This window comes from Halichondria panicea, chromosome 17 (assembly GCF_963675165.1).
Source record: "Halichondria panicea chromosome 17, odHalPani1.1, whole genome shotgun sequence".
NCBI lineage: Eukaryota > Metazoa > Porifera > Demospongiae > Suberitida > Halichondriidae > Halichondria > Halichondria panicea.
Genome location: NC_087393.1, coordinates 915983 through 939840, shown reverse-complemented (window position 1 = coordinate 939840; position 23858 = coordinate 915983). Strand labels below are relative to the sequence as shown.

At 43.0% G+C, this 23858-nt stretch overlaps 3 protein-coding genes and 2 long non-coding RNA genes across 6 annotated transcripts in view; 3 read left to right on the top strand and 2 right to left on the bottom strand.

The window, feature by feature from the left end:
- LOC135351030 (DNA-dependent protein kinase catalytic subunit-like) overlaps positions 1-18707 on the bottom strand; it is a 48784-nt gene extending 30077 nt beyond the window's left edge. Inside the window, exons 1-34 of one of the 2 annotated variants that reach the window (XM_064549925.1) lie at positions 18545-18707; positions 18376-18452; positions 18044-18136; positions 17770-17844; positions 16501-16565; positions 16390-16433; positions 16047-16262; positions 15595-15681; positions 15471-15535; positions 15329-15421; positions 14964-15122; positions 14082-14252; positions 13609-13777; positions 13474-13523; positions 9231-9344; positions 9037-9171; positions 8349-8473; positions 8121-8280; positions 7745-7849; positions 7567-7686; positions 7148-7304; positions 6787-6920; positions 6317-6488; positions 5895-5953; positions 5767-5844; positions 5641-5709; positions 5462-5569; positions 5240-5338; positions 1701-1828; positions 1110-1204; positions 949-1051; positions 549-673; positions 397-466; positions 22-194 (exon numbers count right to left, since the gene is read on the bottom strand). In XM_064549925.1, coding sequence (XP_064405995.1) covers positions 22-194; positions 397-466; positions 549-673; positions 949-1051; positions 1110-1204; positions 1701-1828; positions 5240-5338; positions 5462-5569; positions 5641-5709; positions 5767-5844; positions 5895-5953; positions 6317-6488; positions 6787-6920; positions 7148-7304; positions 7567-7686; positions 7745-7849; positions 8121-8280; positions 8349-8473; positions 9037-9171; positions 9231-9344; positions 13474-13523; positions 13609-13777; positions 14082-14252; positions 14964-15122; positions 15329-15421; positions 15471-15535; positions 15595-15681; positions 16047-16262; positions 16390-16433; positions 16501-16565; positions 17770-17844; positions 18044-18136; positions 18376-18452; positions 18545-18674 — 3823 coding nt within the window. In that variant the 5' untranslated portion in view covers positions 18675-18707. Of the gene's footprint in view, positions 1-21; positions 195-396; positions 467-548; positions 674-948; positions 1052-1109; positions 1205-1700; positions 1829-5239; positions 5339-5461; positions 5570-5640; positions 5710-5766; positions 5845-5894; positions 5954-6316; positions 6489-6786; positions 6921-7147; positions 7305-7566; positions 7687-7744; positions 7850-8120; positions 8281-8348; positions 8474-8625; positions 8782-9036; positions 9172-9230; positions 9345-13473; positions 13524-13608; positions 13778-14081; positions 14253-14963; positions 15123-15328; positions 15422-15470; positions 15536-15594; positions 15682-16046; positions 16263-16389; positions 16434-16500; positions 16566-17769; positions 17845-18043; positions 18137-18375; positions 18453-18544 lie in introns of those variants that run through there. The other variant, XM_064549927.1, reaches the window with a different exon arrangement.
- On the top strand, positions 3546-4107 carry LOC135351506 (uncharacterized). The gene is made up of 2 exons (XR_010399458.1): positions 3546-3730; positions 3778-4107. It is a non-coding gene; the product is annotated as an uncharacterized LOC135351506 (long non-coding RNA).
- On the top strand, positions 8791-12601 carry LOC135351054 (uncharacterized). Its single transcript, XR_010399359.1, has 3 exons — positions 8791-9157; positions 9547-11063; positions 11387-12601. It is a non-coding gene; the product is annotated as an uncharacterized LOC135351054 (long non-coding RNA).
- Positions 18708-18787: 80 nt separating the features above from the next.
- On the top strand, positions 18788-22361 carry LOC135351046 (uncharacterized). Its single transcript, XM_064549946.1, has 7 exons — positions 18788-18942; positions 19115-19262; positions 20532-20700; positions 21230-21368; positions 21575-21627; positions 21682-21747; positions 22087-22361. The coding sequence occupies exons 1-7, from the start codon at positions 18930-18932 to the stop codon at positions 22192-22194; spliced, it is 696 nt and encodes a 231-aa protein (XP_064406016.1). The 5' UTR covers positions 18788-18929; the 3' UTR covers positions 22195-22361.
- A 107-nt stretch (positions 22362-22468) lies between these two features.
- On the bottom strand, positions 22469-23852 carry LOC135351044 (ribonuclease P protein subunit p20-like). The gene is made up of 4 exons (XM_064549945.1): positions 23711-23852; positions 23520-23637; positions 23165-23312; positions 22469-22968 (listed from the first exon to the last, which is right to left on the bottom strand). Exons 1-4 carry the CDS (start codon positions 23799-23801, stop codon positions 22609-22611), a joined length of 717 nt encoding a protein of 238 aa, XP_064406015.1. The 5' UTR covers positions 23802-23852; the 3' UTR covers positions 22469-22608.
- Positions 23853-23858: the final 6 nt, after the last annotated feature.

Sequence of the window (23858 nt, the reverse complement as noted above, 5' to 3'; positions counted from 1 at the left end):
TATACCCATGCACCCCTTTACCTGAGAATAGTTCCCCTGGTGACAACAGCTGTTCCTCGAGCACCCAGGTGTAACAGTCAAGTGCAGCGTTAAGAGATTCAAACCACGACACAGTCTCAGAGAGGGAGAAGACGTCACATGATAGCACTGGTTGCCGCTGAATACCACCACTCCCTAGACCACCCTTCTCAAACCTGACGAGGAGGGGAAATGTATAAATCACTAACTACTATTTGAGCATATGGCTACAAAATGAAAATGAATACATACGGCATATCCATAAAGATAATGCTTGGAGATATGTACACGTACACGTATAATGCAAGTACATCTCATAATGTTATAAGTGGCATATACATGTACAGTAGAAACAACTGTAGCATTTACCATGCATACCTGGTGACAAAGAAATGACCTCCTTCACCCTCCACAGTTCGGCGCACCCACACACGACCCGTGGGCGTTTCTGGAGGGGGGCAAAGGTCACAGTCATCCTACACTGCTACAATACAGAACACTATACACACTACATTGTTGCTAGGGCTCACTTGGCAGTAGACTGGCTAGTTTTGTGAAAAGCTGTATACACTGCTCCCGACAGCTGGTCTCTGGAGAACCACATTGAGTGAGTACCCACAACACAACAGTGGCAAGAATGGGCTCCTTGACACCTCTACACACAGAGAGACACACATACAATGAAGGGATAATAGCTGGCTAGCTATAGACAGACAGACAAACAACACACAGTTTATTACATGAATATTCATTACTTGTAGTTGTTTGATCAATCCTACAGTATGTACATTGTCCAGTGAAACCAGGCCACCCTTTATAATACAGCCAGATTAATGGGCCCCAAATTCTCCATAGCATCAGTGCGTTTCGACTAGCAGCTACATGTAGGCCACCTCGATCTTTACACAGATCCTATATATACACACTTACTTTGGTGCTCGTCTTGTTTTGCTGGGTACGTTAAGAGCCGTTGCCTTGGCGCGGATGATACGAGTCAAGTGACGAATCGCCTGGCAGGTCTGCTCCTGGGTTCCTATGGAAACACGAACACGTCATGTGATATCACAAGCTCTAGCTGTTGACCCACCCACCCAGAGATTTGTCGTCTTTGTGTGCTAGTCGTAAACTGTTGATCATGACCACCATCATCTCAAGTACAAAGGTGTCCACGAGAGTAGACTCCTCCCTTTAGTAGAAGCAGTAAAAAGTTGAAATATTTGCATGCTCTAAGGATGCTGCTGAAGCATGAATCATAGCGTATGCATCAGGGTGTCATATAGGATTTTGAAGTAGAGGGGGGAAATAAGAAAAGTAAGCAGAACATTTTACTAAAAAAAGGTCAATTCATATGGACACTCAGTCATACAACTATAGTATGTATACTTAATTCAATGCAAATTTTAGGGGGGTGGGGGAAATTGGAGCTAGGGGAGATATCCCCCTTCCCCCCTATATGACACCCTGTGCATGCAAGGCGTTACAGAATTATTGAACTCTTGGAAGGCCCAAAGTCAGTACAGCAATCGGTAGAAATTCAAAATCAGTAAAACATGCATCCATTGTATTTTATTCAACACTACGGACGCTATTTATAATGTAAGCATTACATAATGTATAATTATGTGCTCAGTTGTAGTAAAGTGTAGCAATAGGACATGTAAGCAGTAGATGAAATGGCACACCTGAAGACAGCGTAGATGCTGTTGATAGCCAGCGCTGCTCCCAGACGCTTGGTAGCACTGGGATGACTAGCCAAACTGTACAGCCTCTTGAGAAGAGACTTGGTGTTCAGAGCACTCTTCTCTTGTTGCTGAGGGGGAGAGGGGGAGAGGTAAAGGTAGCTATACTATTCAAGTTTAACTATATACCTACATGCACACGCACACGCACATGCACATGCACATGCACACGCACATGCACACGCACATGTATTCCCTTGTTGTTAGCTAAAACTATATTCTACTGTAACAGTATACAGGGTTTTGTAGAATCCAACAGTTGTCCAGGCAAAATAGTAAACCACAGTAAAACCAGTTATCTTTATATAAAGGTAGTCGAGTCATGCAGCTATGAATATCATAATAATTATGCTACATTACAGTGCCACAAATGTGTGAGTAGTTGTACTTAAATGTTAATAGAATGTGCTGACACCATGTGTATGTGAATGAATAAGCTACAACATATCCAAAAATGTTTTCATTGCAACATAAAGTGGTGGACTAATAAAACAGTAAACAATTGTTATATTTGGGATTTTGTCACAACATGTAATTAAGACTATAGCTATTGTTGATTCTATATCTACACATCCTCCGCAGTGCTCAAAATTTCTAGTTTTTAGTGCCGTTTCGGTTAGGGAGAGATTTGAAGAAGACCTAACGGCCTAAAGGTCCAAAAAGTACACACTTGAGAATAAATTGTCTAACTTTTTGAAAAATTTGTCCAGAAAGCCTTTATAAACTTCCGGAGATACCGGTTATTGATGTTACACACATTCCTGTTTTCACCTGAATGGCACAATAGCAACTTTTGGGGTTTCACCTATAGCTACTGTACACATGATAATTATAGTGAAATGTTCCAGTACAACTATACTCACACATTTGTGATATTCTACTCTCTAGACTAGATGCACTGTAAGTATAATGATAACCTATGCAAGTGCTTGTGTGAATGAAAGAAGTCAGCCTCCTAGCAGAGGAGGTCCGACATGTGTGCACGAATCACTATAAGTTCAGTGCATTGATGTCATTGCGGTCACGTGATAATGTCCAGGCCAAATGCACTGAACTTGTTGTGATTCGTGCATGCATGTCAGACCTCCTCTGGCCTCCTAGAAGCATAGTAGCGTGCATATTATAATGATATTCATAACTGGCTTCCTGATTGTGTTTTTGCTAGCTGGACAACTGTGGTGCAAACTACTGTACAGCTGACCTTGCAAAATACTAAATCCTTATCATTACCACAAAACCACCATACAATGTTGCTATGCTACTAGTAACAACATGTAGCCTGAGCAATGATGGCTTCCAGAACTGGTATGAATGTACTGTACTTTTTAAAGTCTAACATTTTCACAAAAAATGGGTAATCTGAGAGATCCTCGAAAATTACCAGCTATAAGGTGGTATCAATGGTAGATGCTCTTATCTACTCTTGGTGGTATGGAAACTCACATACAAATTATGGTGAGGATTTGAAGTGGAGAATGGGCTGGGACTAGCTTGCATATACCAGCAGATACCTGTATAGCTACTAATCTGTCCACTGCATGTATGGAAAGCAGTGTGAACAGCATGCAAGTCTCAGCATAAAGCGTTAATTGGTAGATCCCCACTGTTCATGAGTTCCCATAGACTAGTTCTAATTGTTTGCATAGCAACATTGTATGGTGGTTTATGGTAATGCAGTGAATGATTTAGTATTTTGCAAGGTCTGTGCAAACAGCTGTACCATCAACTGGTAGTGATAAGCTTCTCAATACAGCTGTGCCAACAGTTCTGCACACAGTTGAAGCCCAGAGGAGGGAGGACACGATTAACCTTAGCTCTAATTAGCTAATTATCGCGACCTTTTAATTACATTCTTTGAACGATTCATCTTTTCTTTCTTTATAACCTCTACATATTGGACACAAGAGCTAGAGCAAAGTAAGCCTTTTCTCCTACTGGAGGTACCCCTATGGCCAAGTTGTCAGGACCTGAAGGTAATAGGACCCCTATAAGAAGGACCTCAAGTACTCCTATCTCTAAGATCCCTGTGAGAAGCATCCCAGGCACTCTGATCTTGTCTCTGTGAGAAGCACTCTTGATCCTGGAGACAGGATCCCTATGAGGAGCACCCCAGGCACTCCTGTCTCCAAGATCCCTGTGAGAAGCACCCCAGGCACTCCTGTCTCTGTGATAAAGCTGCAACATGGTTCAGAGTGTTTCCAACATGAAGAACATCAATGACACTAACAGTCTCAGCTTCTAGCACTCCATTATTTGTATGGTTTGCTCTGTGCCTGCAAGAATTGCCTGTCACTCATACTACAGTACTGTTCTGTGTGTTCCAATATGTAGAGGTTATAAAGAAAGAAAAGATGAATCGTTCAAAGAATGTAATTAAAAGGTCGCGATAATTAGCTAATTAGAGCTAAGGTTAATCGTGTCCTCCCTCCTCTGGTTGAAGCCAGAGGAGGAACGCCAGGGTCAATAGGGTCACCTTGAAATATCTTGTTCTGGGTTCTTAACCTTTGCTGCATATAGCAGCTTGGCGCTTCTGTTCTTTATTTGCCTGCTTGGGAAGCTAGCAAGCCGGTACATCAACATTTTTTATCCTAGCCACATAAGGCTAATTTTCCATATCTTGTGGTTTTGAAGAATGCAATAAAAGGTCAAAGGTTGTAATTAAATCCTGGATCTCCTCAAGCTGATTCCTCTGGGGCGCAATAGCTTAAACGATTCCCCTTGTGATTATAAAGAGGATCAGCTAGTGGTGGTGTATGAACTCAGGGGCGCAAGGGTAAACTCAGTTTTACATGTAAAACATAGGGCCACGTGGTGTTTTAATTAATGACCTTTTGACCCTGGCATTCCTCCTCTGAGTTGAAGCATTGACATTCAAATTGTCACCATGCAACTTCACGACAAGATTTGCCCTGCATTTCCACCTGGTGCACCATTCACCACCTCTTTTGATGCTCTATAGCTACATGTAGCTCTCAGGCTCTAGGACATCAAATAATTATGCACATACCTGTACATGTACACTGTAATAAAAGTCAGCAGTTGACTTCCATATATGGAATTCATTGCTGTGCCTGTTTATATAGCCAGGAGCCCATAAATAAGAGAAGGAGCCGCTGACTACGGGGATCACGTTTCGTAAGTGGTTATGAGATCGCATTTCCATAAATTATGCAGATCGAGTTACTAAGTGGTTGAATCCCTACACGTGTTATACGCAGATACAGGGCTGCGGTTGCAAGCACTTAGTCGCTTCCAAACAAGGAAGTGTGGTTTCACCGGCAATTACGAAACGTGATCCCTGAGTATACGTTGAAGTTAGCCGCTCCTTCTCTTATTTATGGGCTCCTGATATAGCCCTGTTGCAAGAATTCTAAAACCCTGTACCAAATTGCCAAATACTTGGGTATGATTTCTATTGTACAGTTGTTAGTAGCAATTAACACACTTACTTACTTTTCCATTAATTGGTTAAATTGTCTCACCTTCTTGCTAGTTTGCTTGATGGACCAGACAAGGAACTCCCTCACACACAGAGCAGCAAAGTCCCTCAGGGAAGTGTTGCTAGGATGCACAATCCCATCCTACATACATTAAAACAAACATAATTAGTATACAGTCAATGGAGAAAAACACGTCCAGCTGCCACAAAATTGGATTTTTCTCTCCAAACCATGGCCTCCGCAAACTTAGCTAGTTCCACTCACCAATAGAGCGTCCAATAGAGCGATAGTGTCTGGGCTCTCATACTGCCTGTTCCTAGTGAACCAATGGATCATCTGAAAAATGAGCGGCCGAAACAGCTGCCCTGTCACCTGTGTGGGTGTGTGAGAGGTGTGTGTGTGTAGAGGGGGGGGAGTCCTGACAACTAGGTTTTTTCTCTGACCTTCTCAACATCACATGCCAGCTGGAGGAGGAAGGGGAAAACCTTCCGAAACAGTTTAGTCATGGGGCTCTGTGAGGTGGATCAGTGCATAATGCATGCGTGTATGTCATGTGAGAGTCATGTGACCTTGCTCTGAGCCACTGGTTGGGCACTCTTCCCAATCATGTAGAGGACCAAAGCGTGCAGTAGCTCACAGGCAGCCACCTGTAGAGACACAGCTAACAGCTGACAGCCCACCCCTTGTGTTAGCGTACCTTGGTCTGTCTGTCACTGGAGGTGGTGGCTAGCTCACACACACGAGGCAGAAATGGATCTGTGGTACAAATAAAGCACGGAAATTTGGAAATTTGGCAAATGTAAATAATAATTTTATGTTCATCACATGATATGGACACCTCAAAACAGTATACTCATTTAGATACTAGCGTGCATGCCCAAACCTTGCCCTCGATGCTTGACTACAATACAATTACTTAACAACAGAATTGCAGGTATACTATATATACCTGCTCTGAGGCACTTTTCCCATGTACTTCCCATGTACTTCCCATGTAGATCTTGTCAACTGGTGTCTAAGTTAGTTAGTATACCCACACACCCACCGCATCAACATCAAATAATATTTGAATCTCATAAACAGAGTAAATGGTTTGATGGATGATGAGCAAGCACTCACCGAAGTAGATGGATGGTTTCATGTCTTGGAACGGGAGTGGGAACTCAAGCCGGTTCTGAGAGTCCCATGCCACAGCGTGAGAGGCAAAGGCAGCTGCCGACTCGTTCTCTACCAGACTGCTGTTCACCTGACCCCCCAGGGTGCCCAGGAAATGAACAATCCGCCGCCGAACCTGGCGGGGGGGGTGGGGGCGTGGCTTATTAAGAGGTGGCCACATACTTTTCAGATATCTCAACTTCTAGCTAGTGAAGGCGGCTACAGTCATGTGCACTACTGTACAGAACACGTACATGTACACGAACAAGTTGAGATCACAATTTGCTTTCATAGAGATATTTAACAAACCACTTAATTGTAAGTCCACAGAGAAGCTTACGTATACATGTACAACACCACTTGCGATGCATACATTTGCACACTTGCACCTGTACGTTGTTAGGACCTGTACCTTGTTGTTGTTAGGCCTGTACCTTGTTGTTAGGGCTCTCTGCTCCATCAATTCCCTCCTTCCATTTGGCAATTACTTTGACCGACTTGTGACGCTGCGCTCTCGTGGAACCGGACTGAACCACCACCGTACTGGAACCGGAGTCACACTCTGTACCTGTGTGCACAGCAGAAGGACAACCCTCAACCTTACATGTGTACTAAAGCGCTGCCAATCCTAGTTAGCATAGCATACATGTATTTACCTCGGTAACCTATTGGTACTAACAGCGTGACTGTACATGAGCTATACAACAATAAAATCGAGAAACAAGCTGATATGATACATGTACGTATAACATGATACATCAATAGTCACTCAAAAAGCTAAGTCACATGACTTACTGTTAGCATTGGTCTTGAGGTACTCATCGAGATATGGCAGCACGGCTCTGAGTGGGGGGTGGAGGAGGGAGGGGCTGAGCTGCCCCGCCCACTTCTCCAGGGCTGACAATCCCGTGCTGGCCAACGGTAGATAGCTTAGACCAAGTTTGAATGTAGTCTATGGCAGTATAATAGTACAGGGTAGAGTTGGTAAATAAAAGCCGTACAAGTAGATAACTTGTCTATTGTGGTCAGCCTATAAGCAGGCCATCTTCTATAATTATTACAGCCTGGTTAATAGGCCTCCATAGCATGTGTTTGGACTCGTATTATTAGCAGGCCACCTCTATATTATTACATTCATGTTGGATTGTCCAAGGGTGACCGCTATAAACAGGTTTTACTTGTGACTATAAAAACGGTTTCAGCGCAAAACTCACTTGTAGAGCTGGTACAAGGCTGCTTATCTCCAGCTGTACTATCTCCTTTGGCAATGAGAGGAGCAGCTGCAGACAAGAGACCAATAGCTCCTCCTTGTACTGTTTCATTCTAACCAGAACCTGACAGTCAAAGAATTATTATAGTCACGTACACAAATCAACGAGTTTTTGTGCTTGCCTCTCTGACAAATTTCCTGAACAGGATGAAACAGTCTCTCCTGTCGTCTCCTTTAGAGTCCGTTTCCATGGCAATATCACCGTCTGTCTCCTGATCAGGAATGTCCTATATTAAAATAATTAATCTCCTTATAATTGCTTGAACTGCATGCTTCTGATCTTCAGTATACTTAAACTACTTACGTAGCTATAACTTTGAGGGAGCTTATAATGAGCATATACATGTAGTATAATTATGTTATTATAATTATATAAGGAGTACTTTTCAAGGCAACATTTCATCGACAGGACAAAAATTGGCAAGTCAATGAACTGACTTAAAGAGCATTTTTCAAGACATTCTAGGACATGACAATATCCTTGGTTAGTTGTGGTACCTGGAAGTAGTTGAGGGTGGAGCACATCTTGAGAGCCACACCCAGCAGCTTGTAGAACCCGCTGATGAGGGGGTGGGCTGTGGAGTGGACTATCATCTCACGGCCGAAGGTGGGCACCCATTGTGAGAATAGTGACGGCTGGACACACGGGAACAACGACCTGTGTGGGGGCGGAAGTGTGTGTGTGGGGTGGTGGTGTAGGTGTGTGGTGTGGGAGGGAGCACGTACTTGCACAAGTCCACAAGGTTGATGAAAATCTGGAAGTCTTTCGGCACAGACGGATACAGCCCAGACACAGGGTCAGAGTTCGTGGTGGGTGGACTGGAATCATCTGCAGACTCTACAGCTTCCGACTATACAGTGAAAACCATTTTCATACACAAGTATAAGGACAAAACCATGCAAGTAACAACTAAACGCTAATGGCTAGAAGCCGATACAAGTTGTTACCAAACACACACACACACACACACACACACACACACACACACACAGTCAGCTTTACCGTATTCCTCATGCAGCTCCGCCTCAAGACAAAATACACACATGCACAGTACAGCTAGTCTATAAGAGCTTTGGTAATAACAAGAGTTTATGATAGAGAGAGAGTATCGAACGTAGGGCATGCTGTACATCAGATGTATGCGGAGAGTAACTTGACTTCCTGTATCTGTCACAAGCTTGGAATTTGCACACTGACCAATCCAAGCGTGGGTGATGTAATCTATCAACCCATCCAAGTGTGGGTGATGTAATCTACTTTCTTGATAGATTACATCACCCACACTGGATTGGTCAGTGTGCAAATTCCAAGCTTGTGACAGATACAGGAAGTCACGTTACTCTCCGCATACATCTGATGTACAGTATGCCTACGTTCGATACTCTCTCTCTATCATAAACTCTTGGTAATAACCTCTTGCTCTAGCGAGGTCTTGGCTGTGAGGTCGAGTCTGTGGATGATCTTTATGACTGAGCCCACCACTTCATCGTACAGCAAACTGTGTACCTCCTTCCTCGTTCCAGGATCCATGAACGTAAGACTGTGACCCTGGACATGGGAATGGGACATAATTATAATTATGGTATCGGGATCGGACTTGGACTTGCCTTTAGTTTGGTTGGATCCAGGATATGTATCCACAGGTCAACATAGTTCTTGTACGATGGTCGCCGGTTGCCTAGGATATCAGTGGTCTCCGTAGCAACCACACCACTATCACCCTAGAGAGTTTGGACGATATTTATCCAAATTACATCATACTATAAATACGTAGCTAATATGATCATGATTAACAAACTGGAAAGCATTGCGGGTGCTGACACCTTGGTGGAGGTGTCAAAGCTACTATTAGCAATAGCTTTTATACACAATTTTGATTTTGATGTTTTGCTGTTGCATGCCCTCTTTTTATTTTATACATAGACGCGATGCCGAAAAAGAGGCTGCACATCAGCTGCAGATAAGGCAGATGCAAGAGCAAATGGAAGCCATGCGAAGGCTGGGTGGAGCATAGTAGGTGCTCGAGAACAGGAGCGAGCTGGCCGATACCTATACTTAAAATGTTTAGGCATGCGACAAAAACAGTTTTTTTCCCGATCTGACTGTCGTGGCTTTCTAAATTTTAATTATTCCCATACGCGTATAGATCGACATGTCAACCTCAATTCTGTATATTACTATCACCAAAGTTTCAATGAGCTCTCCTCTTCTATCACACTATACCCATTGTTATTACTTCCTTTACGTCTATCAGTTATAGTATTGGTACTATAATGCTGGAGTTTCACTATGAGATAATAGCCTTAATTAGGGATCTTTATAAAACATGTGACTTAATGCCAAATGGTGTACGTTCCATATTATTACAGTATGTACATGATTACATGATTTTTGTGCGATGAAGTTAACTATAACATTGGCTCTAGTGCCATCCTTGCTAGATCTAGTAGTGATGGAATTTTGGGTGTAAACAGAAGGTGATGAGAAATGTTCACTTGTGGTATTTTGTTCATGTCTCATTAATGTTTAACAGCAATTCATTATCAAGTGTGTATAATTAATGAAGACAGAACTGATCTTAAATCATTATCGCCATGCACCTTTTCAATAATCTACTCTTGTTTTATAAATAGGAATATAGTAATAGCTAAATATGGACCTCTCTGCCTGTAGAAAAGGTCTGGCTACAATTTATCCAGCCACGCCCAGGCTACACAATTTGCATCTCTGGTAGAAAGTTGATTAATTACATAATACCATTATAGTAGGGCACCCCCTATAAAATAATTTGTGTGGGCTTTCCCTATGCATGCTGCAACTTATGAAGAACAGCAAGCAAAAACAGTTTTGGTACTCAGTCACTTGTACAGCTAGCTATGGCTACTTATCTTCTTCTACTAATGCTTTGCTTTGGAATGCAGGATGTATTCAGTACTGAAGAAAAGTGCATTCGGACTCAGTACGACCTCCAACAGTCTCTGATTAACCGGACAGTCAACATGGAGACATTAAATGGAGCATTCTCCCCTGGTAATCATCAGGATAGTATGTCATTTTATGTGTACTACCACTTCTGCTCATTGAATCCTGTCAATAGCAGCAATGGCAGCCTACCATCTTGCAGTGCGCTAGAAAATTGGGTCCATGGTCTGCATTTAGGAAAGAACGAAACACTTGACTTCAGTGAACGCTATATGTTCAAGTTTCTTTGGAATGCTTCTCCAATCAACCTTTTTATCCGTCCGGATCTCCTTCAAACTCTCTCTCTGTACATGTTCCAAGTAAATTTGCCTGAAGCCCACCTCATTCTGGACCATGTTTGTGATGATGTAAATGAGTCGTTGACGTTGACTGCACAAAATGAAAGCTACAATGACCCGCTATACATTTGTAGGGATCCACCTCCAATTCTCGTGATGCTGGAAAGTATGACAGTTAATGTAAGTACCATTCATGGTCTAGTCTAGGCTAACAGTATAGCTATTATAATAGTGTTTAGAGGTTTGCAGAACAGTTGTTTCTTTACTCAGAGTATAGAAGCAGTAGGGCAGTTGTTGTGGTTTTGTGGTCTGTACACAGTACTATAGACCTTTCACTCATGAATTATGATCAGTTCCGCGAGGCCAATAATATCCCTAGAGCATGAGCGCCCACTTGGTCTGCTGAACCATACTGTTATTCTTTATCAGTCTGTATACAAATTCATTCGATGTGTATCAAACCATGTCTACTGGACTACCATTACGTTGCTTATTTACTACAGCTAAAGAGCTTCTACCTCCACAAGCAGTCATTCTTTACTCATGGCACTGGTACTTTGAATGAGCAGGGTTATCCCATCTATTACTTTGATCCTCAAATTCATGTAAACGACGTTTGTCCGCTAAGGCAAGTTAACGATTTTGCAATCATGAGATATTTCTTGGTGGCTGCTATAATGTTAACTCAACTGCTGAATCCAATTGCTGTTCCTTTAATTGGTCTATATGTGTATGTTCGACATGATTTAAAGGATTTGAAATTTTTATTTTTCATAGGCTTCTTTATTGTATTTATTCTGCTTGGTTTGACTGTATTTGTTTGGGACATTCATACATTAGTAATCACTTTGAATGTCACGTCAAGCATTCAAGATATCCTCATCTACTACATTTGTGCTGCGATATCTGTCCTCGTATATAATCCTGTTGTATTGATCATCACTCTTTGTTGCACTCTCAAATCCTTACAAAAGTCTCAATCTCACACTGGATGGCGGGATACCTTAAAGAGCAATAAGTTGTATGTAGCAGCCACCATTATTATTGAGCTAACCGTTAACCTACTATCTTTCCACATCTTTTATATCTTCTTGGGGCTAGCTGCAGCTCCAGTAGCTACTGGCTTTAATCTTGGTCTTGCAACAACAATTTTTCTTAGTACGAACGTGTACTTAGTAATGATTTTAAAAATAAACGAGGAGACGTGCAAGTCAGTATGGAATGTTCTAATAAAAGGCTATAAGGCTGTACCAGAAGGTTCAGAGGGAAAATCTACATGCACTTGTACATGTATCTGTTCTACGTTTACTAAAGTGCTAATGAATATAATAGTGATACTCGTATGGATGACGATTATATCGTACTGTGTATTTTTCTACGTGATATCAGTCCACGTGGGTCCATTCACATCCACAGTTTCTTTGCTTGTCTTTATTGTCGATTTATTTATAGCTATGCTTGCTGCCATCTTTCCAATTCTTATCGATAAGACAACAACATTCTTCAAGAAAATTAAGCAGCAAAACAGTGAAAGCCCAATAGTGAAGAAAAACGATGTCGTTGCCATGACACAATAAACTTTTTTTGGATTGCATGGCTGTGTGAATTAAATACTTTACAATTTACTTAGATTTAGCTATTCATGAGACTGTTGTGCAATAGACTATATAATTCGTTATATATAATTTTGGGGGAGTTAAGCTCAAAATTATGCATGATGTATTTACATTACTGAAACTATGGATCTAGTGTACTATATCAGAGTAAAGTATTAGTCATCAGACGTCAGTCATCATATAAATGAAAGCACTGCGGGTGCTGGTGCCTCGGTGGAGGTGTCAAAGCTACATTACACATAACATAAAGCTGCTACCTGCTAGCTACTAGCAATGGAGCAATAGCTTACACACACGCTAATTTATATCATGATGAACACTATTATGCCTCGGTGTGCATGCGCAAGCGCAAGCGAGGTACGTGTGTGTGTGTGTGTGTGAGTGTGTGTGTGTGTGTGGGTGTGTGTGAGTGTGTGTGTGTGTGTGTGTGAGTGTGTGTGTGTCCAGTTTCTACGGTAATGTGTATAAGTTTATGTTAAGTAGTTTTGGCACCCACCTCCGGTGCTGTCATAATTTTGCTGCACGGTAATGATCGACCATGATTGTTGTTAAAAACGATTGATGTGCCAAAAAAAAAGTCCAAGTCTAAAATTAATGGCTGCATCAGCAGAGCCTTGCAGGTCTCTTCTCACTCCTGCAGCTACCAATAGCTAGCGTTCTAGTGCAGAGCTAACTACTAAGTAGAGTAGCAACACTCGGTGAACAAGTTTTGCTACGCACTCTTCTGAAAAGGCTACAATGGCATTCCAAGTAAGCAAAACTAGGCATAACTCGAGAACCAAGCATTATTTTGTAAATCCAAGAAAACATGACTAGAAGCCTATAGAAACTCTTACTTGCACTTCACTGATCCTTGAGCAGCTGTAGCAGTCTACACACACAGACACACACACTAACGTATACTTCGCTTGCGCATGCGCACCGAGGCATAACAAAAGTACTTATAGTCTAGCTATAACATTTGACCAACTCACAACTTCAATAACAGGTGGGTGTGAGCACGTCCTTATGAGTCCTTGGTACACTGCAGCAACAGAAATAAACAACGTAAGTAATGTGAACGGTACCTGGTCATACAAGAAGCCCCACCCCCTACCCCACCCACTCACCTATCTGGGACAAGAATGCCTTGAGTGTGGTCCAGTTAGTGGAGAGCCCCAGTATCAACTTTAACACGGCGAAATACACGGGCTTGTGAGTGACGGGGGGTAAGAGAGGGTAGCACTCAAACAGTAATACCATCAGCTTCTCCAGAGAGTGAAGCAGTAACTCAGACAACTGCAGGGGGAGGGTTGTCAACATTACATGTACCATTATCTAATTACATGCAGCTGTATCTGTAAATGGTTATGGACATGCATGTACAATGTATACGAGACTGTTTCTAGTAAGATCCTCCCCTCACAGATACAGGGATGTGTCCACACTAGTACTGGCAGCTGATGATTGGTATACTAACCACCTCTAGACAAAAATAAGACTGTAAAAGAGGCACACTTGTGTGATTGAGGATAGTCACCACTTGGAACATTCTTGGCACATTACTGACTACACACCCACACCCACACACACACACACACACCTCTCTCATCTCCTTGACGATAGCGGCCAAGGCCTCTAGGAATGCTGGGAGTTGGAAGAGGTTGTCCTCCACCGACTCTAAAATGGGAGAGAAGAAGAGCTGCTCACTGCGATTAGCCATCTCTTGAAACATGAACTGAATGTCCGACGGCTTTAGGAACACTTTACAAGGCTGTGGGGGTCATGTGTGCGTGGGCGGGGTGGGTAAAAAAGGCTTTAGGTACACATTACAAGGCTGTGGGGGGTCATGTGTGCGTGTGCGGGGGTGGGTAAAAAAGGCTTTAGGTACACATTACAAGGCTGTGGGGGGTCATGTGTGCGTGTGCGGGGGTGGGTAAAAAAGGCTTTAGGAACACTTTACAAGGCTGTGGGGGGTCATGTGTGCGTGTGCAGGAGTGGGTAAAAAAGGCTTTAGGAACACTTTACAAGGCTGTGGGGGGTCATGTGTGCGTGTGCGGAGGTGGGTAAAAAGGCTTTAGGAACACTTTACAAGGCTATGGGGGGTCATGTGTGCATGTGCGGTGGTGAGTAAAAAAGGCTTTAGGTACACATTACAAGGCTGTGGGGGGTTGTGTGCGTGTGCGGTGGTGAGTAAAAAAGGCTTTAGGTACACATTACAAGGCTGTGGGGGGTCATATGTGTGTGTGCGGGGGTGGGTAAAAAAGGCTTTAGGTACACATTACAAGGCTGTGGGGGGTCATATGTGCGTGTGCGGGGGTGGGTAAAAAGGCTTTAGGTACACATTACAAGGCTGTGGGGGGTCATATGTGCGTGTGCGGGGGTGGGTAAAAAGGCTTTAGGTACACATTACAAGGCTGTGGGGGGTCATAATTATATATGTGCATGGGGGGGTAAAAGACAAGGCTGTGGGGGGCTGGCTTACCGCTGCAAAGTGTCCGTATCCCTTGATGGCCACTGCCAGCTGCCGCTTGCTGCTGCTCTGATTGTCTATAATACCGCGGAACTTCCTCATAAACTCTTTGAATATGGCATAGTGTGTGTCTCTATCCTCCGAGGCTTTCTCCACCACCACTACTGAGACCTATGTAGTTGAGGGGAGGGGTAGTGAAGAATGGAGAGTGGAGAGAATGGGGTAGAGTAAGGGAAAGTGAAGGAAGGGGGAGACAGTTGGGGGGTGGGGGGGTGGGGTGGTGGAGACAGTTGGGGGATAGTAGGGAAAAAAGGGAGAGAGTGTAAGAGAGATAGGGGGAGAGGTGAGGTAGTAGATGGATTGATTAAAGCTCTCACCTGTTCAAAGAAAGCTTCCATGGCGCTAATTGCCGAGTTCTTGTTATCTTTATTGTTGTGTTCCGCCCACTCCAGCAGACAGTCGTACATGTACTGCAGGGTCATGTGACCTATCAAATGACGCGAGGAGAAAGTGACAAACCTCGTGATCTTTGGCCAGGTACTCTTTAAACTGTGCAGCATGTTTTGCAATCAGAGCCATACCAGCTGGAGTGTAGTACATGCACGTGCATCAATAGAGACTCCATAGCAACAAGTGCTCTCACCTCTGGGCACTTCAAACCTTGTCCTGGATGCCTTGGGGTCAATAGCCCTCCGAGCACACTTGTATATGTCCTGAGCATACGCAGAACCTACAAAACAACATCATACGTATAGACAATTAAAAGTTCTTTAGTCTATAATTCTGCTATTTGTGTTAAAACAAGACTAGGAGTAGTTATCTACTCTTGGTGTAGAATGAATGATAGCAAGTTAAAAATGCACCAGAGGAAATTACCAACACTATACATGTACATAGTACGTAACTGTAAGAACACAGTGAATGCATGAAGGGAACACATACCTCCCTGAGCAGTAACTAGCCCAACCAAATTTGAGAGGTACATACACACACACACATGCACCTTGTTCAGTACGGAACATACATACACACAGTGAATGACTTATGTGTCCCCAAGCTAGATCCCAGATATTTGAGAGGTACACACACACATACCTTCAGCAAAGGACTGGGAGAAGTTGACTAGATAGCAGCAGAGTCCCCTGAGGCAACCTCCAATGATGGACATCTCGGGCTTCTTGCTGCCCTTGCCGAGCATCTCTGACCTCAGTGTACGCACGTACACGTCGACCAGTCTCCCTGAGTGACCCACCATGAGCTCTGGGTACACCTCACACAGCGTGCCCAGCAGCTGGTAGATACCACCACGCACTGCAGCATGGGAATCAAGATATGGGAATGGAAGAATGGGAATGCAATAAATACAGGAATGAGAGAGATATTGGACTAGTGTTACATTTCCTACATGTGCTAGAAATGCCAAGTGAATTTTGCTGACCTGTAGCTGAGTTTTTTGAGACTTGTGTAGTTGCTTGGAAAAATCTGCAAACGTTGGCAGATGTAAAATTAATGATGTATTCAGGAATACAAAACGGAAGTTATAGCTCACTTGTCGATAAGTTTGGGTATGTTCAATGACTCTACTTCAGCAGTTCTTGCGCACAGTCTCAGCACCTGTGTGTGTGTGTGTGTGTGTGTGGGGGGGGGGGGGGGCACAATCAATCAAATGCGTCAGTCGAAGAGGCCCCACAACAAAAGCTATTCTGCTTACAACTACTGTAACAGTGCTATTGTAGTCACCCTTAAATCAGGTTACCTACAGTAGAACCTCGATTATCCGGACACCTTGGTTCCAGAAGCAGGCTGGATAAGTGAATATGCCGGATAACCGAATAGATAAACCACGCCTTGATCCACCCACTTTATTGATAAACAGCAGTGCCACTGGTTGTCTGCGCATGCGCAGAAGATAAGCAGGTATGTCTCCATGGTAACAGCTGCAACGCGCATGCGCATTTTAGGGACACGCCCATTTTTAGAATTATTTAATCTGATAAAAAGAAAACTGCCAAGCCGGATAATCGAGGTTCCGGATAATGGAGGGCCGGATAATCGAGGTTCTACTGTATTAATAATACAGCCAGGTTAATGGGCCCTATAGTATGTGTTTGGATCTGTGTTGTTAGCAGGCAGGCCACCTCTTTACTACAGCCATTGTTAGTCTGCCCAATGGTGACCACTGTCGACAGGTTTCCCTGTACTAGTCCCAATGGTGAGTCGACAGGTTTCCCTGTACTAGCCCCAATGGTGACCACTGTCGACAGGTTTCACTGTGCTAGCCCCAATGGTGACCACTGTCGACAGGTTTCACTGTGCTAGCCCCAATGGTGACCACTGTCGACAGGTTTCACTGTGCTAGCCCCAATGGTGACCACTGTCGACAGGTTTCACTGTGCTAGCCCCAATGGTGACCACTGTCGGCAGGTTTCACTGTGCTAGCCCCAATGGTGACCACTGTCGACATGTTTCACTGTACTAGCGCCAATGGTGACCACTGTCGACAGGTTTCACTGTACTAGCCCCAATGGTGACCACTATCGACAGGTTTCACTGTACTAGCCCCAATGGTGACCACTGTCGACAGGTTTCACTGTACTAGCCCCAATGGTGACCACTGTCGACAGGTTTCCCTGTACTAGCCCCCACTGTCGACATGTTTCACTGTACTAGCCCCAATGGTGACCACTGTCGACAGGTTTCACTGTACTAGCCCCAATGGTGACCACTATCGACAGGTTTTACTGTACTAGCCCCAATGGTGATCACTATCGACAGGTTTCCCTGTACTAGCATTCACCATCTTATACCACACACTCACCGAGGTCAGTGGAGCAAAGACAGCATTTTTGACTCTACTGCTCTTGTCTCTGGAGAACAACATGTTGCACACCTCCTGTGAAGGGAGGCAACAAATAATAACATGTTAAACAAGAGGTAAACAAACACACAACACAGTACACAAAAGTGTACTCTCTTTTATTATGGACTCTTGCTGTACATTGGGAGGGATAAAACATCCCACAAGCCCATGAACAAACCATTATTGGCAAATTTACAACATAATTTGTAGCCATGCTCCTCCCTCTCCTGACCTTTATCTCCACAGCATAAGGAAGCACCCTCTCTTTGAGGATTTTAGAGTAGCCATCCAAAAGGTTGAGTAGGGTCTCTTTACACACAGAAAACTACAGGATATTGTATTTGAAGTAGGGTGTTCCGAGATACCTCACCATAAACACGGACAATAATTATTTAGAGACAATAAATGCTGTTGATTGATCAACCGTAAAGTACAGGTGCTCATGAAGAGAAAGGATGTTATCTCTGTCTGTATAATTCATCGAAAATTGAGGGGAACAGACGTAGCTATTGACCACCATAATAAATTAATCGCTGCTTTTTGAGCTGTCATGCATGCACTCACCTCGTCCAGCGAGGAGATCTCTCTCAGAAACCGCAGGACTCCAGTCTGCTTGTTGAACAATACAGAGCAGCAGTATGCTGCATGCATGCAAGTGCGTTTAATTAATATGATATGATACCAGCATACAATTTTCAGTACAGTATTATTAAATTAGCCAAGCTGCTCTCACCAATGTCCGTCTCAGAGACAGTGTCAATGCATACAGAGTAGAGGTCGTGAGCTGACTGAGCTGCAAGGCTGCCTCTGTTGCTGTGCTTGGATTGCAGTAGTGAGAACAGAGCTTGCACTAACTCCTCCATCTTGGATGCATGCTGCACTGGTACTTTTGGTAATGAGAGACAAGTTTAGTTGCAACAACAGAAGATCAGATTTCTATACTTTCAATCTACGAGATAGCCCATTTTTAGTGTGTGGCTAAGGTGTGTCCCGGAAGTTTTGTAATGGCACTGTGCACACTGTGGCTTGGCAAGACTCCTGAGTGACTAGAGTTGTTGATTGTGTACAGAACAAGAGAGACTATAGAAGAAAGAACTAAACACTGGCTTCAGAAAATTATGCCTTTTGATTGTAAGTGCATTATAATGCTAGCTTGTGTGTAATAGTAGCTGTTTGTGCCGCAGTTGATGTCTATTGCATGTGTAGTAAAGTAGCTAGGAATTTCTATGATCCAAGTGTCTACACTGGGTAGTCATGCATAATTGTGCTAACTTGCTTCATAACGCCTCTGCATGCAATGCAGGTGAGGAGTGCTGCAAGAGCTGCTGTTACAGCACCCCCTTCACCACACTGGTTGCATTCATCTTCACTGCCATTAATCTCGGAGGATTTTTCATCACTGGGTTCTATGGAGTCTCTCAGCTCAACAATATCTCTGGACTGCAGAATGGGTAATGCTTGACTGCATGTAGTATTGTTATTGTGGGCTCCGTAAAACAGTCTGCATTTATAATAGCAGTAGACTTTAGCGAGTTAGGAGTAGAATGATCCACTTTAATTTATCAATTTTCATTTTTAGTATAAATACAGTGGAACCTCAGCATGAATATATAAAGGAAATTTTGGGACTAATGTAAGTTTGTCTATTTTACTTTTTTGGGTTGTTTTATCTTGACATTGAAAGTTAATGTTGCACTCTGCTTATAGGATACAGTGTCCTAATACTTTATTGGGAGGGTCTTTTATCGGAGGTTCCACATACTGTAAAAATGATGTGTGGTTTTTTTCACGCAAGTGCGTAACTATAGTGGCAAATATCAGGCAAAAACTGACAACTTTGCGTGAAAACCACACATCATTTTTTACAGTGCTATAGAGATTGTGCTAAAAGGTTTTACAAGAGACTCACTTTGTTGAAGTCTTTAGTATCTCCGTCCTGTTAATTAATTGGGAAAGAAACGATTCATGTGTTTACAAAACCATGACCAACTTGTGTACAAAATGAAACTATAATATAGGAAGTGATAAAAATAGTGTTGGTTTCTAACAGCAAACAGAAAGTTTGTTCCATCGCACATTTCTGCTCAAGGTGTATGTTTGTAAAATCGAGATAGTCCGATTGCAGTAAACAATAACGTACTTGGGATCTTTGTTGCTGCAATTCAGTACAAGATATAGGTAATTCAATTTTAAACCCACTGGATATGGTTCAAAGTTGGTTTCCTGTGCTTTTTTCTCTCCCTCCAAGTTAAATCATAACTACTTTCCAGACAACATTGTTATCTATTGTTTTGACATCGAACCACATATTTACTCAAGTTGTTGTGTAGGGGTGTAAGTTGACGTAAGTTTGGCTATCACAACAGGTTAGAAACTGCAAAGCCTTAAAAACATGATTATTGTCTCTATAACCCATGCATACTATGCATAGCTCAAGCAGCCCCCTCAACGCCCACCTACCTCAATAGTTGCGACTATCTACAGTTTGCCGTTCCCATGCAGAGTTCTATGCATTCAAAGTGATGTCCATAGCTTGTTGTGGCTGCCAATAGTTGGGTGTTACAGTGGGTCATTGTCTACTAGCATTACTTGACAACCATGCCATGGTAACAGACACGGCAGTAGTCACGGTTCGTGCATTCAAAGCGTACACAACAATTAATATAAGTTACTGTGTCGGGTAGATCTCAACTAGCCCTCCTCCTCCCTCCATCATGCAGGACTGAAGTGAACGTGATGGGTCCAGTGGTGGGAATAGCTGTGGTGCTGACGATTGTGCCTCTGGTGTTGTTCACTATTTCCAGCTACTGCATCACAGGCTATATCCGTGACATACTGTTTCACGGTGCTGTCAAGTGTTGTGTCAGATCTTACTGCCTCAATATTGCAGTAAGTCTATACTTACACTCTCTACATCTACTCACATGTGTACATATGCATGCTCTGTATAATGTTAATGTTTACCGTATGTCTTATGTGAAAGCTTTCACGGTGATTACTTGGTATATGCATTAGGCGCTGTGACACTCATGTTCGAAATTAAGTTGCACGCATAATGTATAGGAAATATGCAATGTAGACTCTAATGCAAACACTAGACTCCACTTAGGCGGGCATTGAACACTCCCTACACCTCTTGCTTATTGTGATCTTGTCGGGCGGCTATTGATCGCTGCCAAGAACACTTATAGCACATAGACACACCCGAATGATTTTACTGGAACGTGTCTAGCTATTGCAAAGTTCACCATCCCTCACTAAGATGTTAGAAGCATTTCTACTAAATACCAAGAGTACACCTGTCAATACCAACACGTTCACACACACACACACACACACACACACACACACACACACACACACACACACACACACACACACACCACACACACACACACACACGCACACACACATGCAGGTAATGGCTACCACGTTTGTCCTGATACTGGTATGGCTAATAATCTCCATTGGGTTGGGAGGAGTGTTAAGTTTCTACCTTCAATGGCTCATCACTTGCCCAGAGGCTCGCGATGCTTGTGTCACATATGTGGATTCTGGTGAACAAACAAACACTAATTTAGAATTTAGGCAGAGTGCTCAGAAATGCCACCATTAGAAGTGCTCGAAGACATGCATTAATAATTATGCTGCTGCATGCATGCTTTGAAGAACCCAAACATGTACAGTGTACATTCAGAGCACTTAACTGCATACGACCATGAAATGATTTGTTTGATTGATGACTTCTTTGTGTCTATAATAGGGTTCAATAGGTACGAGATCTGTGGCCAAGTTTTAGAACAAGCTTGTCCAACGGTAAGGACACGTGCATACTGTATAATATCGGTACTATTAATGAACCTCCCTCAGGCACTCACCACTGGACTGGCCTTCTGTGTATCACTGGTGTTTGCAATTCTCATAATCATAGCGCTGGTAAGTGCAAAGCAGTGCATTCATTTATTACTTGTATTTTAGCCGGTTACAGACAAGCGTACATGTACCGTTGTAATAAAATAATGTGAACTTGACAAAAGCAGTCTACTGTGGCCCCCTATACATGAGTCACACTCTATATCTATAATACAGCAATTAAGGTCAATATGCTTCTAAGTATCCATAGCATGTGTTTCGACCTGTGTCTAGCAGTCACCTCTTTAATACATCCATTGTTTAGTCTGCCCAAGGATAGATTTCACTGTATAATTAAATAATAATATTATAGTCACACATACCTCAATGCAGTCACACCACACTTATGTACTCCTTATACAGATCATTGTCCTAGTGCTTCATGCGGCCAAGTTTGTGAATGGCAGAGACTACTACGACTACAGACAGACACAAAAACAAGATGGCTTCTTCTCAAAGAACTCACGGTGAAACACGAAATCATTTTTCTTCGCAGAACAGAACCCATTAATATTAATTTAGTTATATATTGGTTGTACATGTCCCACATGTACTGAAGTTAATTGGAGTGTAGTTAATTGGTACACCAGTACACCACTCAATGTCTGTTTAAAATCATAATTATCCGTCACTTTCAACTGTCATAAAACCATGCAGTAATGAGTCCATCTAAATTTTGGTGCAGGCATAGTCCAGGCCCCCAGCACTATACAAGTTCCCTGGAATAATAATATACATGCAAATCTTCATGGTCTCAAATAATTATAAAGAACACATGTCCCACATAACACCTCTATAATTATACAAATCACAAAATTCATATAATACAATTAGTAAAATTAATAAGTGCATAATAATAATAATAATAACAACAAGCTGCATGTATCACAAAGTTCTAGCTGTGTAGTCTTTACTTTTGGAGCTTCTGTCTGAACTTTTGCCACCAGAACTCTTGCTTCCTGAGCTCTTTCTCCGCCCACTCTGCTTTGTTGACGACTGTGAGGGCTGTGCAGTTTGTGAGGATGGTGTAGGGTGTGAGGATGGTGTAGGAAGTGAGGATGATGTAGGGAGTGAAGATGGTGGGTGTGAGGGTGGTGTAGGGTGTGAGAATGATGTAAGGTGTGAGGATGGTGTAGGGTGTGAGGGTGGTGTAGGAAGTGAGGGTGGTGTGGGTGGTGGGGAGAGTCGAGAGAGTCGAATGTGAATGGCAGAACTGGGCCTCGACTGAGTCTGATAGTCAACATCCTGCAACATAACAATATTATACAGAATTTTGCATAATTATATATAATTTATATTTTACCGTAACAAATAACAGCAATAATGTAGCATAATTATGTGCACATTCATATTTCATTTCTTGCTGTAGTAATGCTTCAAAAAACAACTAGGCAGGCCAGTTGTAGGAAGTTAATGAGAAGACCATTACCCACTCACGTACATCTGTCAATGGCTCCAGGTCGTCCACCAGCTGCACAGTGGAGGTGGTGGTGTGAGTGGAGAGGGTGTAGTTCTCTCGCAGCTGCAACGACAGATTGATAGCTCGATGGATTGCAGCACCTAGACCATGTACCGTTACCTCTTGGAACCTGAGGGGGAGGGTCAGTAATGGCTATAGCATCACACACACAATACATTACTATAACCAAGACACACACAATTTAAGTGAGCTAGTAATGCGAGCAGTGGACACAATTCTATCCACCCACAACTATAAATAACACTGTACACACCCACACACCATAAATGTATAGTATCTATGCGCGCACACAACACACACACACACATGTACGTACCCCTGATCGAAAAGCCTCTTGCAACGAGACAGCTGCCCTGCAAACTGGGAGGAACGATTGATGTACACATCGTTGGGCCGCTGGGAAAGACGTTTCGGAGGTCTCTTACGACGAGAGTCTAATAGAGAAACAAGAGGACATTGCTAGCCAGTGTTTATATAATTGTGTACCTAGATACTCTATAATCTTACGAGATGGTTTCTTGGCTGAGCCTGGTCGCTGTTTAGTTTGGTCCACTGGTACTTTAGTCCCTTCGTTCACCTTCGACTTCACCTTGTCCATGCTGTGCGCTGCCTGCTCGCTCTTAATTCTAGCAAATAGCTAACATGCTCTTTTCCA

What these genes read in the sequence shown, in the direction of transcription:
- LOC135351046 (XM_064549946.1), top strand. An exon ending in ATCTCTGGACTGCAGAATGG is followed by an intron (nt 19,263 to 20,531) that starts GTAATGCTTGAC and finishes TCCATCATGCAG; the next exon opens with GACTGAAGTGAACGTGATGG. An exon ending in TAGAACAAGCTTGTCCAACG is followed by an intron (nt 21,628 to 21,681) that starts GTAAGGACACGT and finishes AACCTCCCTCAG; the next exon opens with GCACTCACCACTGGACTGGC.
- LOC135351044 (XM_064549945.1), bottom strand. Translation starts at nt 23,801, where the DNA reads ATGGACAAGGTGAAGTCGAAGGTGAACGAAGGGACTAAAGTACCAGTG. An exon ending in CTCAGCCAAGAAACCATCTC is followed by an intron (nt 23,638 to 23,710) that starts GTAAGATTATAG and finishes TTTCTCTATTAG; the next exon opens with ACTCTCGTCGTAAGAGACCT. An exon ending in AAGAGGCTTTTCGATCAGGG is followed by an intron (nt 23,313 to 23,519) that starts GTACGTACATGT and finishes CCTCCCCCTCAG; the next exon opens with GTTCCAAGAGGTAACGGTAC.